The sequence below is a fragment of the Cnephaeus nilssonii genome (genome assembly GCF_951640355.1).
Source record: "Cnephaeus nilssonii genome assembly, chromosome: 2".
In the NCBI taxonomy this organism is placed as follows: Eukaryota; Metazoa; Chordata; class Mammalia; order Chiroptera; family Vespertilionidae; genus Cnephaeus; species Cnephaeus nilssonii.
The window spans coordinates 15200936-15217782 of NC_137073.1; the positions used below are offsets into that span (position 1 = coordinate 15200936).

A 16847-nucleotide genomic window follows, 5' to 3' on the forward strand; every position below is an offset into this window, starting at 1 on the left:
TGCTGTGGTGGCCCTCATGGAGGTCTGGGCTGTGGGAGGGGTGGGTGTGGGCTGATCACAGAGCAGCCCTGGAGCTGCCCTAGCCTCCGGATCTGCCTAGGCCTGCCTGTGGGGGTGCTGCTCGTGGTGCATGGCCTGCCCTGCTCCCTGAGGGAGGTGGCTCAGGTAAGAGCTGAGTCCAGGGCAGACAGGGCTATGACTGTCACAGGTCCTCGGAGGAGGGGTCTTCTGTCCTCGTTAGAAGATAGTTGTTGGGGCTTCTGCTCTGGCAAGGCAGCCCTTCCTGTATTGTCATGTTGCTCTCAGGCCGTTCCGGTTATGTGGGCCTCATCGTGTGTGTGGGCCTCGTTGTTTTCACCACTTAGTCCTGTAAACTCAGTCTTCTCTGCTGGGTTCCCACAAAGCGAGGGCAGCTCTGTACTTCATGGGTCCCTGCCAGCCCTAGCTTTCCCTGAAAACAGCAAAGATAAAGAGTCGCAGCCCCAGCTGTGACTAGCACCTTGGGGCAGGAGGGACTTGCAGGGGCTGATCTGGGCCTTTGCTCCCCCAGCACAGCGGAAGGTATGGCTTGCAAGGGCTGCAGCATGGGCTGTCTGAGCAGCCCCAGAGCTCTCAGACTCAAGGGGCCCAGACCTCTGGACCAGTAGGGGTGGAGGGGTATCGAGACAGCTGGAGCAACTCCCAAGAACTTGTGCCTTTTCTTGAGTCATTCAGATGAGCCCTAGATGACTGAGGGACTGCCTACTAGGGGCGGTGCCCTGGCTGGTGAGTTGGGGGCCAGCAGGACACTCAATGTGAGCCTGAGAATTTTGCCTCCTTCTACAGGGTCTTGCTGGGAGGCAGTGAACCTCACTCTGGCCAGAGCATCCATGTGGGTCTGGGCCTGGCACAAGCAGAACCTGCTCCCTTCCAGGGCATATCCCTGTGTTGTGCCTGGGCCCCAGGGCTCAGAAGTACACAGTGTCCTCGAAGCCATATCTCTCAGCTCTGAAATTCAAGTGCAGAATGCCCCTGGGTGGCTCGCTCTTACACTGCTGATGGGATCCTAGGGAGGGTCATCTTACAGCATTGGCCTTGGCTAGGATGGGCTAGTCTGGGACTTGTGGCCTATCTGTCCTGGTTACCTGATGCTTAGCAGCCATACTTGATGTATGGAAACAGCAATATTTGCCAGCCCTGAAGCCCCCACCTAGGGACACAGGTGGTTCCAGCTCCTCCACCTGTGTGGGGTTCAACTCCATAGGCATTTGCCAGTGCACAGCATGTCCCCAGGTGGCTCCAGGCCTTGAGGAGCTCCCAGTCCGATTTGGAAGTGGATGGGATGCACAATTGATCCCAGTGCTGAGGGAAGGGCTGGGTGGGGTGTACGGCTGCTCTGGCCCTGAAATGCCAAGGAAGAGTGGGAGGGAGAGAGGCGGCTGTTGGCAGTCCGTGGGGCCTGATAAGGAGCTGTCCCCCCTCCAGCCATGCCTGTGTTCCTCAGACCTCCTGGAGGAAGCCCAGGGAGGCACCTGATGGAGGTGGGAGCATGCCTTTCTGATGTCAGGTTGGGATGGAGGGTCGAGAGAGTTGGAGGGGCCAGCCCCTCGTGTAGGCCAGGAGGTACGCAAGCCAGGCCCCTACATCGAGGGTCAGCTGGGGTGAGCCCCAGCCTATTCTCAGACCCTAGCTGTGGTGCTGGCTTCCTCAGGCCCCAGAGCCGAGCCATCTGTAGGCTGATTGGGGTCTGTGGGCTCCACTTCCTGAAGCAGGGCACTTGGTTCCAGGGCTGAATAGTTCCCACCTCCCTGTGCAAAACTCGTCCTCATTCTCTGCATTTGGCATTTTCAGATTTTGCAAGAACGAGGTTCAAGGATGTGAGGAGCACAATGCTGACAGCTGACGAAACGTTTTACTTTTCCCAAGATGAAATGAACCGCCATGTCGAGGAAGCTTGGCCGTGAGAAGAAACCTGCTTTTGACAATTTTCTATAGAGATCTGGGTGTGAATCCTTTTTTTGCCTCTGAGGTGGGTGGTGAGAGACGTGACCAGCTGTCCAAGGCCGGGCATCCCCCACTAGGAGGAGGTGTGCTGGCCAGGCGGGCGTTGCTATGGGAGCCTTCGCTCGATTTTTTCCAAGTGCCACACAGGCCCGAGGAAGGATGCTCCTGACCAACCCCTTTAATCACCGAAGATCATTTAGAGGACAGCGTTCTTGGTGCTACACAAACAGTCTGTAACGGAGCCTGGGCCTTGCTGGTAGCAAGTGGTCGCAGTGCTGTGGCCCCGGGCTCTGGGTGTCTGCTGATCACCCACACCGCACCAGGCCCTGGTTCTCCGGTCAGAGAGTCATGCCTAGGTATGATTGGTTTCTCACAGCCTTGGGCAGCTTTTGACAGAGGTGGCCTCTGTATGTTCACTACTTCCTGGACCCCCACCCCAAGGCTGGGCCTCCTTCAGAGCCATGTTCCCCTGGCCTGACCTGGCCTGGAACAGTCAAGTCGTCTTCACTTGTATTTTCCAGGCAAGAGACCTTTGCATCTCTTATTTCCAGTGTGGATAGACTTCCCAATGTTTTTACTTTTTAGAAACGCCTAAAAGTGTTGCTGCATTTTGGATTGATCTGTTAAGTCCTTTAAAGGGAGGTAGAAATTTTGTTTTGTTCCTCCCACCCATGGGCTCTTGGAGGAGCTGGCGCTCGTCAGTGCCTTTGTCTCGCCTGGGATGGAGGTCAGGCGGGAGGCCTGTCCACCTGGCTTCTGGAGCTGAAATTCCGGGTCATGTTGAAAATTGGATGTTTACAGCGCATCACAAATATTTCTCTTTCTTGCCGGCTCTTTCATTTTCTTTGTATAACTATGCAGTTCTCTGATATTTCTGGGATGTTTGAGACTCCACACATGGGCTCTGCCCACCTTACATGACATTGGAACTACAAGGATTCCTCTACAACCTGCTATCCACATGCTTTGAGAACAGCCCTTTCTGAGCTGGTCGTGGAAACAGCCTGGGGGACCTGGCTCGGACAGGCAGCTCTCTGCTTCCTGACCTAGGGCTTCCCCGGGAGCTGTGCACACCGACACCGGGGCTGCTGACATGTCGGGCAGAGGCTCTGGCACGTCTGGTTTCAAACGCTTCCGGAGGCATCTCACCTGTGCCCTCTTCTCCTTTGCCAATAAATAACCTGATTAACCAAGTTCTCCAGCACCTAGGACTTACCTACTCCTTTTGTAAGGTCTGTTGTATGTTGTTAAATGTTTGGCTTCAACCATTTATAGCGACCTTTCTATAGGGCATATTTAGCCCCTGGTGACCCGTTCTCCTCATGGAGCCTTGGGAGGAGGGCGGCCTTTGTGGGCCTCAGGGTATACCTGTGGGGCACTGCTGGCCGCTTATTGTTGTTTATTTGTGACCTTGACATCATAGATAGGATTTTTTTTTTTAATTTAAAGATATTAAGACTTAATTCACTAAAATTTATTCTAAGGGGATATTTATACTTTTATACTTTTTTAGGTATCGTATTTTATCAGCTGACAGTTTAATGCCTAAGTTTCCCCTAAAAATAGCAAATAAAATTGTGTATTTATGAATGAGCAGAGCAACTGTTAATATCTTAAAATGCATGGAAAAGCTCTTGGCAACACTGGGCATGGTTAGTGGCCAGGGTGGAGCTGGGCCATCCACCTGTCTGTTACTGTCCAGCCTGGGGACTGGCTAGGGGGTTAGTGCAGCACATGTCCGGGGACAAGATCATCTGTGAGTGACTTATTTTAAAGTACTGATGCCTCATCAAGTTTGGCGTGCCCACCTGTCTTGTCTCTTACTCTGGCCAGTAACACCAGCTTCAAATTCCTTCACGTCCTTGGGCACTGTGAGCCTCCCACCCCCAATGCCGCCCTCCCCACAGCCGCTCCGGCTCCCACTGGTGGCTGCTGTGTGACAGCGCCTGGGGTGCTCTCCACGCTTTAGGAAATTCCTGTTCAGTGTCCCTGGAGAGCTCTGGCTCCCTGAGGCTGTCTAGGATGTCCTCGGTCACAAGGTTTTGGAGTCTCCGGCATTCCAAACTTCCAGCCTCTCAGGAGTGTCTGTCCTGTTTCCAGGTGTGGGGCCGGCCTGGCCAGGGGCCCCAGGGCCCTGGGTGGGGACCTGTTCTGCCTGCCCAGGCTGGGGGTAGGAACTGCCTGCCTGGGGGCTGGGCTCTTCCATAGCTCCATGTACAGCCGGGGCACATGGCAAAGGACTCCAAGTTCTGCTCTGAGGAGTTTACTTTCTGAACAGACTAAACTTGGCATCCCGCAGCTCCCTGATGTCAACAGCAAACCTGGACATGCCTCTAGGTCCCTCTGCAGGTGGGTACTTGGGAGAGGTTCCAGAGTATCTTGGGTATCCCTGTCAAAGTCCTCAGATTGTCTTCTGTTTGAGCCAAGGACTGGAAAGGAAACAGCCATCTAATCTGGGTCCTGAGGTTGATGAGGGAGCCCTGCCTCTTGGTCCTCATCCTCCAAGCATAGCCTGCCTGCCATGGGGGTGTGTGAGGAGGGGCAGGTGACAGCTTTCGGGGCAGCCTCGGGGCCACCAGCCCTGTAGCTCCAGGAAGCCAGAGGACAGGACAGGAGGGGAAGGCGGGTGCTTGGTGTGTGCAGGCTCCCTTCGAGGATCCCCAGCTGCTGGGCCTCCTGCAGAGCCCATGTCTGGAACCTTCCAGGGCTCTGCACAGGGGCAGGCACCACCCCTTGACCCCTGTGTTTACTTGTGTCCAACCAGCAGGTGCTTCTGGCATCTTTTGTCTTGCCCTGAGCTGGTGGCAGTGGCTGGCGGGTGCCCTGTTACCCACTGGTCACTGAGCCCTATAGAGGCAATAAAGAGTTGAGCCTATAGGGCAGCTATTAGCCCCATGGAGCCTGTGGCAGGCCTGTGGGTGCTGAGGCCCAGGTGCGCCTTCAGCGGAAGCAGCTCCACTCCGGCACCTTTGGAGCGAGCTGTGCTTCCCTGAGACAGACTAAAACTCTGACACATGCACAACCCCGGTGGAAGAGGTGAGGCCCTGGCTTTAGGGGCTTTGATTCGCATCCCCTCTTGTCTTCCCTGCTCCATGCCTCCTGCGCACCTGAGCTCTTGGTGGTGGCACAGACCTAGGACTCTGCTCGAGGCAAACAGTCAGGCATCCTGCTACATCGGAGCCATGGCTGACCTCCGGTCCTTGAGGCCAGAATGGGTCTGGGGTATTGGCCCAGCAGTTTTCCTTCCTGGGGCTCCTGTGGGCTGGTCATAATGCTTATGTGTGCATGCCCATGTGTGGGTGTGGGTGCATATTTGGGATTTCTGGGCTTGGTTGTGGCCCACAGGAGGGGTATCTGGTCCCCCAACTCTTGCTTCACCTATAAGCTGATGTGGTTCGTGCCCTGGGTTGGGCCTGCTCCCCTCTGCCCCCTGTGGAGCAGCAGACAGTCTCCGGTTCTCCAAAGTGTTCTTCCTGCTACTGACCTAGACCTGGTACTGCCACCCCCCCGCCCCCCCCGGCAGATGGCTCTTGAGGTACTGCTTGGAGACAGTGTGGAAAGTTGTGTCAGAGCCACACCCCTGCCAAGGGTGGGAAAGGGGACTGGTGACAGATGGGGGCATGTCTCTCCTTAACCTCCGTTCACAACACTAAGGGTGCCGTGAACTGTGAAAGGCATGAAATAAATCTGCTTTCCCTTTTAATCTGGTCTCTCCAAGAGTATTTGCCCTTCCTCTCCACAGCCCTCTGGTTGAGCATCTGCTCTGGGTCTGGGCGGGGACAGTGTTGGGGAGCCCAGGGATGGGGGAACTGTGCCCTCGGTCATATGCTGGCCACCACCGTGGCTGCATCAGGGACCCCACCCGGGACTCCAGACTCGCCCTCCCAGCCCAACTGGGTGTGGTGTCACTGGAGGCGAGGGTGCCCTGCATTGGCCCCACAGAACCTGCCCAGACCCCTGCCCTGTAGTAGATCGGGAGGGGTGTTAATGGGGGAAGAAAGCTGGGACAGCAGGCTGGAGGAGGCAGAGAGAGGGTGGCAAGTCCTCTGAGAGGAGCCTGGTCTTCGCCCATCTCCAGGGTGAGGCTTCATCCTGGCCTCCCCACAGAGGCTGCAGAGGGCTTTCCTCCAGAGACCACCTAATCTCCAATCACAGGGCCTGAAGCGTTCTTCTTTTTTTTTTTTAAATATGTTTTTATTGATTTCTGAGATGATGGGAGAGGGCGAGAGAGAGAAACATCAGTGATGAGAGAGAATCAGTGATCGGCTGCCTCCTGCGCACCTCCTGCTGGGGATCGAGCCCGAAACCCGGGCATGTGCCCTGATCGGGAATCGAACCGTGACCTCTTGTTTCATAGGTCAATGCTCAACCACTGAGCCACACCAGTTAGGCATGAAGTTGTTGTGGTGTTTTTTTTTTTTTTTTGAAGGTGGGGTTTGTTTCTTTATTATAAAAGAAAAAATAACTCCTCAGAATCTTAATGAGCAAAAAGGAATATTTCACACTCAGAACAGACACCAGGATACAAAATTACAAGTATTTAACCCCAGTCCTGTCCTCCTCCCCTCTAAGAGCAGACAGGAAGGAGACAGTGGAAGCAAACAAGCAATTCTGTAAAACAGAGACTTCAAATCCCTACAAATATGATTAAAATATAAACTGCTTTTGCTTAAAATTTAAAAAATATATATATCAAAAGGCCTGTTTTAGTGACATGCTAGTCCCCCAGAAAATAACCCAATATCCCCTTGTCAGTAACATACAGGCTCAAATTGACCAGCCAACTCATAGTTCTAAACCCCTGCGCATACATGTGTCTATAAACCAAAGCCATGGGGCTCGGGTGACTGCTGCTATTGGCTCCTGTTAGCCATCCATGTCCAGAAGGGCAGGCAGGGCACAGAGAAACCCTTAAATGGTAGTGAGGGTTTAACAGCCCCTAACAGCCAACTTCTCAAGCACCGCCCCCCTCACCCTCCCCTCCAAAGGGGTGCCTTATTTCTAACCAGACTACTTGCCTCAAATGTGGCTCCCAGTGACCAGAGCGGGTTTTCTCCTTTAGAAAAAGCACACATATCCATCCGCACACCCATACATGTAATTTTTTTATTTTTGCATTTAAATATAAAAACACTACTCTGATTTGTGTTATAAACGGAGGACCGAGCAATGAGAACTTTTTCTTTGGAGGTAGGGCTACCCATCCTGTCCCTTTATGCTGAGCTTGCCTTCCAGTGAGGGCACTTAGCTCCAGGTCAGGGAAGCAGATCACTGCAAATGGGTCACAGTTGGCAGGTAAGAGGGCATTTTCCTGCCTGCTGCCCCCGACCTTTCCTAATTCTCACTTTAATTAGAAAGCTGGTTATGCCCTGGCCGGTTTGGCTCAGTGGATAGAGCGTCGGCCTGTGGACTGAAGGATCCCAGGTTCGATTCCAGTCAAGGGCACATGCCCAGGTTACAGGCTCCATCCCCAGTAGGGGGCGTGCAGGAGGCAGCTGATCAATGATTCTCATTGATGTTTCTGTCTCCCTCTCCCTCTCCCTTCCTCTCTGAAATCAATTAAAAAAAAAAAAAGCTGGTTATAACCTTTTAAGAAATGGAACTTCCCCACAAAAGGGAACATCTAACCTAACCACAGAGCAAGCCCAGCACTCCTACCCACTTCAGTTACCTCAGAGAAGAAAAAGGTCCTCCCCTCCCTTCACAAATACTATGCTCACTGTCCAGATAGCTACGCCTGTTGGACAAACACCTGATTAAGTGAAGCAGTGGTTATGTTTCCCCGCGCCCCGGACCCCCCCCCCCCCCCGGCCCCCGCCACTAACACACTAGAAAGCTTCAGTGATAGGGGGAAAAAAGGTGTGTGTGTGTGTGTGTGTGTGTGTGTGTGTGTGTGTGTGTGTGTGTGAAGAGACTAAGAACTTGACCCCTCTAACCTGGCCAAAGAAAGCAAGAGATATTAACTGGGCACAAGGAATTAAAAAAGACCTTGATATTCTGCCCTTTGAGTTACATTTGTTACGACAATTGAGGGGCCAGAGTGGGAGCCAGATGAAGTAATTAGAAGGAGCTGGATGGCTGCAAGTCTAGTCCACTGAGTTTTTGTACTGGAAGGGCTCATCGCCAGTTCCCTTGAGAAGACACGTGCGGATGAGAGCTTCTGTCACTGCGGAGGGGTCACAGAGGGCAGAGGGGCGCTGGTCTTCAAATACTTCCTCTTGGCCCACAGCCCGGGGAATGCGGATGCTGGGTTGGCCACGCTGGCGGAGAAGTCGTTGATGTTGGAGGTTTCATTGGATCCAGTTAGGCGCCGGGCATTGTCCCGGCCCCCCTTGGATTGTAGCTCGGATGTGGTACTGGTGCTGCCTGCTCAGCCTCTTGATGGACTCCTCAATGTACTTCAGACCCGTCTCCTCTCGCATGGCCTTGCTGCTGAAGTTGGTGTGGCAGCCGGCACCATTCCAGTTCCCAGGAATGGGCTTGGGATCAAAGGTTACTATCACTTCAGAGTCTTCACACACTCGGTGCAAGATGAAACGGGCCACCCAGAGATCTCCCATGTTGATTCCTTCACAGGGTCCTATCTGGAATGCCCACTGAGCGGGCATGACCTCAGCATTTGTCCCTGCGATCTTGATGCCAGCATACAAGCAGGCCTGGTAGTGAGCCTCCACACTATCCCTGCCATAGGCTCTGTCTGCTCCCACGCTGCAGTAGTATGGACCGTGGGGTCCAGGGAAGCCACTGGAAGGCCTACCAAAAGGATGCTCATCTGTGCCCATGAGAGTATACTCCTGCTCCATTCCAAACCAGGGATGCTGATTGCTCATCATGTCCATTATCCGTTTGCAGGCATATCTTAAGTTGGTCTCTGCAGGTTTGCGGTTGTACTTTAAGACTTCACAGAACACCATCTTGTTGGGGTCCTCGCAGACAGGGTCCAGGAATGAGATACATGCCATGTTGGAGCCTTCAGACTTCATAGTACTAGAGCCATCAGAATTCCACTCAGCAACTCTTCTTTATTCTTGGGCTCACTGTCCAGGGTCCGGGTCTTGCATCGCAGTCCTTCTCCAGTACCATCAATCCAGATATAGATAGCTTGGACTTTATCACCCTGAGGCGGGGACATGTACACCTGCTTAATGGCTTTGTTCAAGTGGAACTCGCTGAGGTGGACATGGTGGAAGTTGTTCTGGGGGATGAGCAGGCAGCAGGGGGGCAGGGCGGGCAGGCCGTGAGAGCGAGGTGCAGAGAGGAGAGGAAGCTGGGAGTGCTGCTCAGACACTGCTCTTCTCCCATCCTCGGCTCTTGGCATGAAGCTTTTTAATGCCTCCAGAACAGGGGCTAGGAGGAGAGGTCAGCCAGGCCTTTCTCCTTAATGCCTCCAGAACAGGGGCTAGGGGGAGGGGTCAGCCAGGCCTTTCTCCAAGGCTGCGGGACCCAGGCCAGACCCTGGTCCCAGCCAGGATGATCCAGAACTTGTCCCTACGGCTGCCCTCAGGATACCCATAGCCTGGGCCTTGCTGTACCTGCTGGCCCCCGAGGGACTGAGAGCCCATCTCTGGTCTAGAGAAGGAGTGTAGCAGACAGTCCAGTCCCCAGAGGGTCACAGAGCAGCCAGCAGGGGAGTGGGGCCACCATGAGCCTCTGCCAGTTGCACCACTGGTCCTTCCTGCCTGCAGGCAGGGATGTGCCCAGCAAAGTGGAACCCAGAGAGGAGTTAAGTATTTGTTCCCACTCTGTCCCCAGGCACAGTTCACAGCAGGTGCTTGCTAAGTTCTTACTGATTCATTCCATAAATATCCAGGCCCGCTTTCTTCATGGCACCAGGTGGAAAGCTCTGCCTGTGTATACACAGTTGTGTGCATGGGCTTGCATATGTGTGGGTGTTTCTTTGTGCATGGGTGTGTGCATGTTATGTACTAGTGAACATGTGTGCATGAATATGAACATCTGTGAGTGAAGGCATGGGTATGCACACATGTCTGCATGAATGTGTATATGTGGTGTGCTAGGGAGTGTGTGCATGGGTATGTGGTTATATGTGTGTGCAAGGCCCTCCTACGAATCTCATCCAGTTCATTATTGCTGATCATGGCAGGTAAGCCCAGGTACCTTTTGAGAGTCAGTCTACATGTGGGGGAGAGCTGACCATGGCCACAGAAGAGGCCTGCTGTGGACCTGTTTGAACCAGCCTGCGAACCTAATGTTGCCCCATGGGTAAACATGCCATCATGGCAGGGCCTGAGCACCCTGAGGGCCAGAGCTCCAGAGACCTCTTTGTGCTGGATTCCTGGTATTGACAAGCTACAGCAGGGTGCACTGAGAAGGAGGGGCAGGTCTTCTGGCCGCCCGACCTGGCCTGCTGAAACTGCAGGTCCGGGATGATCCGATGGATCCAGTTATAATGGGAGGTAACCCGGATGTAGACACCTGGGCGCTTCTGGCAGGCACAACCCTCACCCCAGCTGATCACCCCAGCCTGTAGCCACAACTGGCCCACAAGGCACACCAGAGGGCCCCCTGAGTCTCCCAGTGGATATGGGCCCCAAATCCAGCCTCCTCCTGCAGCTTTGGACTCACCAGGGGGGAGGTGGAGGAAAAGGAGCTGGGGGTCAAGGGGAACCTGGGGAGCAGGGAGCCCCTGGAGGGGCCCTACCTACTCCCCACTGGGGTAGGAAAGTATGGTTGTGGGGGCATCACCTTGGATGTTATTTGAAAAAGTCTTGGGGTGATTTAGAAATAGGAAGTGGGGGCTGAGAGTCCCCCATACCCCACAAAGTCCTCTTTCTTCAGGCCCCTCTGCCAGGCCCCCATTCTTTCTGCTGGTTTGGTCGCTGCCCCTAGGGTTTAGCCCAGGGTGCCCTGCGGCAGCACTTATTATGAGGGTGGCTGTTGGCAAGGACAATGAGGCAGGCAGGGGGCGAGCAGGGAAGCTGCCTGTGAGAGGATCTTGGGAGCAGGTGTCACGGGACACTGAGGACCTGGACTCCAGTGATCCAGCCTCCAGTGTGCCTGCTGCAGCTCCCTTCTCACTGGGAGCCTTGCCCTCCACACACCCCCACCCAGTGTTGCCCCCAACTCACACTCCTCAGTACACCTCCCCATCAGGTACCTCTCCTCTCCCCTCTTGCCCTAAGGGCCCATACCTGGCAGCCGGTACTGAGGTTAGGTTTTTATTGGAGGGTGAACATAAATAAAAATAACTGGCATTTGAAAGAAGAGAGAAAAGGCTATTTACAAATGTACATGTGGGCTCCAGGGGTTACACTCGCCTACCTGCCTGAGCAGGGCTCAGAAGCAGGTGAGTAGGCCCATGAGGACCAGGAGGGCCGTGTGGGCCGCCAGGCAGGGTGCAAAGTTTTGAATGCGGGGCTGCTGGACCCGGGGCCCCCGCTTCTGGCCGCCAGACCTGGCCTTCTGAAACTGCAGTTCCGGGATGATCCGATGGATCCAGTTGTAATGGGAGGTAACCCGGATGTAGACACCTGGGCGGTTCCGGCGGGCACAGCCCTCACCCCAGCTGATCACTCCAGCCTGTAGCCACAACTGGTCCACAAGGCACACCAGAGGGCCCCCCGAGTCACCCTGCAGGGAAAGCAGAGGTGCCATCAGAAACCATATGGGCCTGAGAGCCAACAGGTGCACAAGCACACACACCCATTTTCCTCCCATTGTCCCTCACCTCCCCACCCTAGGAATGTGCCTGCCCAGCTCCCCTCACCCCAATGGCTGGCCCTTTCTTGGCCTGGGTTGCCCATTTCTCTAGCATCTCCAGTCCACCTGCTCAGAGCGGTATGTTGAAATTGTGTTTTCCTGAGTCCCACTGCAGACCTACTGACACCTCTGGGTGGGATCCAGGAATCTTTTTCTCGGCTCACTACACAGCTGTGGTCTGGACCATGGACCCACCTAGTGGGCCTCGTCGGCCTGGGCTGGCTCTCACCTTGACCTAGGCCTAGGGCTCAGCCTCCATCACAGCCTATTCCAGCCCCTACCTTGCAGGCGTCCTTCTTGCCCTCAGCGAAGCCAGCACACAGCATGTCGTCCTTGATGGTTTTCAGCTGAAAGCCAGACTCGGCATCTTTGCTGTAGAGTAGGTTACACTTGGGCGTGTCAATGATGGGCACAGCGAGTTTCTGGAGGATTCGAGGGTTAGGCAGGCGGTCTGGGGAGGGGCAAACAGCCTCAACTCAGCGGACAGTTCTTGAGAAGCACAGCTCCGTCCCTCCCTATGTTGTGCTTGGGTTTAGACCTCTCCTCACTTAGGGCTTTGTGAAACAGAATTCTTCCCTTATTCATGCACCAGGCTGGGTTCTTTCTGTCGTCTCTCCACTTTCCCATGTCTCCTCCTGCATCTGCTGCCCCTTTCCCATACCAACTTCTCCCATTTGAGTAGTGATCATGCGTACCAATATCAACAGAAAAAGATTGTTGGTTCAGAGTGGCCCTAACCTTCTCTATGGCATGTCCCCCATTCTTTCCTGAACCTGCCCCATTACCTTGCTCACTGGGGCTGCCCCAGCCGGTGGCCCAGCATTCCATGCCCGACTCAAAGATGATCGAGGGGTCAGGCATGCACACGGGGAGGATATAATTGGTGAAGGTCACAGGTGCCTCCAACTCCACCAGGGCCACGTCGGCACTGGAGGCCATGCCCTGGTACAGGGGGTTGCTTTCTACCCGCTTCACGCGTGAATACGTGGCATGTGGTCCTGGCTTCACCAACTGCCGCGCCCCCAGCAGGACCCGGTAGAAGGATGTTTTAGAGGTGCTGGTGGGAAAGAGCAGAGAGCTGGTGTGAGGCAGCCCCTCTGAGGTTTCAAAGGGGGGATTGCTGCAGGTTCGATGGAGAAGGGAAAGGGAGTAGTTCGTTTGTTCCTCTGCTGCCAGACACCTTCCTCCTGGTATCCAGGTCCAGTGCCTGACATCTCTGCACAAAAAAGTAATCTCCAGGGGGACACACATCCGGGTGAGGTGGCTAAAGATGTATAAGCTAAAGCAGCTTTAAATTTTGATTTTAATTCCCAGGTCCACCCCTGGCCAGCTGGGTGACATTGAGCAATTCACCTATCAAGTTCTCTGTGACTCAGTTTCCTTGGCTGTGAAATGGGGACAGTAAGAGGCTTTTTGTGAGGGGTGAAGCAGTTGACTGCCCGCAAGGGAGTAGCTGGGGGCCAGCCAACTGGGGGTTGGGCCCAGCCCTTCCCGTGAGCCTTGGGCAAGTGAACTACTCCCTCTGAACCTGCATTGCTGAATTTAAAATGCAGAGCTGTGATGAGGCAAGAGCTAAGGTGCTTGGGAAACCCTGAAGGTCAGGGACCAGGTGATTCACAGTGTAATAGCAGGGATGTGTAGCCTGGCCCTTTGGTCAGGAATGACATGGGTGATCTTAGACAGGGTGAGGAGGAGGAAGAGACATCTACTCCAGTCCTTGGGCTCATCTGTAACCAGAGTCGCAGCCGGAAAAGGGATCTGAGATGTGTGAGGGGGGATCAGGTCCAGGTCCTGGAGGAGCCCGCCAGCACTTGTAGGGACAGGGCCCCAGTCCTGGCCAAGCACATCACTAGTGAGACCAGCAGTGGACCTTCCAACTGGGCTGCAGGGAGCAAAGGCTGGGAAGCAGAGATTGAACCTGGAAGTTAGTCTCAAGTGGGGACTGGCCAGAAAGGTGGGTCCGTGCTGGACAGGCAGTGGGCACTGTCCAAGGTGCTGAAACCTGGCGGAGCATGGGGCTCTGTCAGCGGTGCCCTGGTGTGGAGAGAGGCAGAGTGGACATAGGCAGTCGGTAGTGAGGGAGAATGTGTGTGTGGGGGGCGGGGGGGGGGGGGAGGGGAGGCGAGGGGGCGGGGGGGACTTACTTGGAGAAGCAGTGCGCCGCAGTGAGGACCCACCGATCTGTGATGAGGCTGCCCCCACAGAAGTGGCTTCCATTTCGCTGGATGCTGACCTGCCATGGCCACTCGCCCTCCAAGGCATCCTGCCCACCCACCATCCGGTTCAGCATCCTCGGGCGCCCGCAGACTAGGGGAACACAACCAGGGCAGCACTCACTTGGGGGTTGGTTCCATCAGCTGATTACCTACCCCAACCCCACATTCCAGCTTCCACTTTCTGCTCAATCCTGGGGCCTCCCTGTCCCTGACCTGCTCGGGGACCTTGGGCAAGTCAGAGGCCTGGGCATCAGGTCAGCCTCTGACACAGGCATACCCTTCCAAGCTTTGGGAAAGGACCCCACCCCCCTGGGCCTCAAACACCTCACTCATGAAACGGTGACACCATGAGGAGGGTTGAGGTAACACATACAGAGACCTGATCCCAGGACCTGACAAACAGTGGCTCCTGAAAGCACAGTGTATGTTGGGAGGGTCTCACCCAGGTGACCCCAAGGGAGTCTGTTATTGTTACAGCAGAATGATCTTCAGATTCTATCCTTTGCTTCTTTCCTGTCACTTTTTCCTGCCCCATTTCCATGCTTCATGCCTCAATGGCCCTCTTGTGCCACCTGCAATGTACAGACCTTCGTCCTGTCTGGGCTCCAATTCCATTGAGCCACACCTTTTCCTTACTTTGGGATTCCCCGTGCCCTGCCCTTCCCATTTATTCTGGGTCTCCTTCCAGGTAATTGTGAGAGCCTCTGGCCAGTCTTGCCTCTATCAAGCCTACTCCTGTCCCCCCACCCAAAGGTCTTGCTGCTTACCGTTCAATGCTTTGGTCATCTGAGTCCCTGAAAGGGAGAAAAGAGGGGGTCATCAGCCAACTTTGCCAGAACAGTTTCTGCTCCTCCTTTCCCCACTGCTGGTCAGTGTGACCCTCCTTTGCTCCATACCCAGCCCCCTGAGGACTCAGGACAGTCCACAAAGGGACCCAGCAGGAGAGGCCAGGGGCCTTCAACTTTGCCGCAGGCCCTCACTTCAAGGTCTGCAGGCCCAGGCCTATGGGCCAGAGCTTATCTGCAAGGGCAGACAGACTCCTTGCCATACAGGGAGCTAATCAGAAGATTCCAGTGAGGAGGCCATGTCATGGTTTGACTCTCCTGCTTAGGGCAGGATGGCTCTTCTAGTCCCTGAAGAGGTCTCTTCCTCCACACCCCACACACATCCTTGTCTGGAAGCTCTAGGGAGGATCCAGCCTTAAGTCCTGATGCTGTGGGGTCTGCATTTCCCACCTTGGACAGCCTTGAGCTGGGATAAAGGAAGAGTCCCTGAGAGCGGCCTTTGCATTTCAGAGGTCTGGACGTTCTCACAGTCTGTTCCAAGGAGCATGCTTCCAATCTAACTTCAATCCCAAGGCTACAGCCCAGCCCACAGGTCTCTCTAGTCTCAGGGGAATAGAGAAAAGTCAGTCAGCGGTCATTGTGGGTTAGTCTTCCCAAGATTCCAGGTTCCCAAGAGCTGACCCTTCACTCTGCAGTTGGAGCCCAAGACCCTCTGCTGGCCATGGCACCCTAAGGTGGGGAGGTGAGGGGACAGTTAGAGGAATGAGGTAGAGCTGTTCTTGGGACCCATCTCCCCAGGATCCATTGCCCCTCACATCTCTGGACACAGACACAGGGCCTGCTGCTAGGCCTTTACAGGAACATCAACCCCAGCCTTGAGACACCAGCTGGGCGATAGTCTCATCCAGTGCCAGCAACAATCTGGAAATACCTGCCTCGAGATGAAAGAGGGGGAGAGAGAGAGAGAGAGAAAGAGAGAGAGAGAGACCCTCCCCCTAGCATATTTGGTTCATTGGGGACAAATCTGACCAGAGCTGGGGTGAGTAGCTCAGGACAGCCTCTCCTCACCTCAGCCCTCAGAATTTCTCCTGTGTCTCAACTTCTTTCAGGGCATGGAGGGTGGGGAAGCTGCTACTGAACCTGTCCTCACTCTAATCAGAATGGTAACCAGCCCCTTGGAGGTGAGAGGCCCCTGTGGGAGGGGGGGGGGGACGTGAAGCATAGAGCTGAGCCATGCACCTCCATGGGGTGCCCAAGAAGAACCCCGTGTTATTTATTTATTTATTTTTAAAATATATTTTATTGATTTTTTTACAGAGAGGAAGGGAGAGGGACAGAGAGCTAGAAACATCGATGAGAGAGAAACATCGACCAGCTGCCTCCTGCACACCCCCTACCGGGGATGTGCCCGCAACCAATGTACATGCCCTTGACCGGAATCGAACCCGGGACCCTTCAGTCCGCAGACCGACGCTCTATCCACAGAGCCAAACCGGTTTCGGCGACCCCGTGTTATTTTTATGGTATCCCCAGTCTTCCAACCTAATCCAAGGCGTGCATTCTCCAGTGCTGAGGTGTTGGGGTTGGATGACGCAGTGAGCAGGAGGCGGGGAGAGCTATGGATGTAGCAAGAAGAGGAGATAGACATGTGGGGGCTGAGAAGGTACAGGCAGGACTGACCATTCTTCAAAGTAGAAAGGGGTACCAAGAAGAAGTGCCAGGGCAAAAGTGAGACCGGCCTGGTCCAGTGAATGAAACAGGAAGTCTATCCTGGACGTTCTGCTCATGGACTTGTGTTACAAGTTGCCCTTTGAAAGTACAAATATCCTCTGGGACTGCTGCTCCCTGTAGCTCCCTCATCTTAGCACAATGTAATTTAGTTAGATTGATAACACCTGACCCCCTGCTCTTTCTAAGGCCTGAAGCTTCTGCTTGCACATGATGCTCCAGTTCCCCACCCCCCACTCTCACCCCCGAGCCCCATCTACTCACCAGCACTAATGTACCTACAGGCTTGTTTCCTCCCTGTGGGAATTTTTTCAGAGCTCTGTCCTGGTTCTCCCCATAGCCATCCCCCCTCCCATACATGCAGATGGATCCAGGGTCCACTCCCAGGATCAAGTGTGCATGCCGGTGGCCTGGC

General features: G+C 54.6%; 2 protein-coding genes and 1 pseudogene across 5 annotated transcripts in view; 1 reads left to right on the forward strand and 2 right to left on the reverse strand.

Annotated features, from left to right (window-relative positions):
- Nucleotides 1-3187, forward strand: part of KCTD5 (potassium channel tetramerization domain containing 5) — a 35687-nt gene extending 32500 nt beyond the window's left edge. The window contains exon 6 of the mRNA XM_079782894.1: nt 1831-3187. Within this exon, the coding sequence (XP_079639020.1) occupies nt 1831-1860 (30 nt within the window). The 3' untranslated portion in view covers nt 1861-3187. The remainder of the gene's footprint in view (nt 1-1830) is intronic.
- A 4706-nt stretch (nt 3188-7893) lies between these two features.
- LOC307116663 (glutamine synthetase-like) lies at nt 7894-10526 on the reverse strand (annotated as a pseudogene). Its single transcript has one exon. The product of its transcript is annotated as a glutamine synthetase-like (transcript).
- A 146-nt stretch (nt 10527-10672) lies between these two features.
- The window catches only part of PRSS27 (serine protease 27), a 30701-nt gene continuing 24526 nt past the window's right edge, over nt 10673-16847 (reverse strand). The window contains exons 1-6 of one of the 3 annotated variants that reach the window (XM_079792222.1): nt 15155-15418; nt 14687-14713; nt 13848-14010; nt 12489-12781; nt 11985-12154; nt 10673-11574 (exon numbers count right to left, since the gene is read on the reverse strand). In XM_079792222.1, the coding sequence (XP_079648348.1) occupies nt 11281-11574; nt 11985-12154; nt 12489-12781; nt 13848-14010; nt 14687-14713; nt 15155-15251 (1044 nt within the window). In that variant the 5' untranslated portion in view covers nt 15252-15418 and the 3' untranslated portion in view covers nt 10673-11280. Of the gene's footprint in view, nt 11575-11984; nt 12155-12488; nt 13785-13847; nt 14011-14686; nt 14714-15154; nt 15419-16847 lie in introns of those variants that run through there. The other 2 variants (XM_079792221.1, XM_079792220.1) reach the window with 2 other exon arrangements.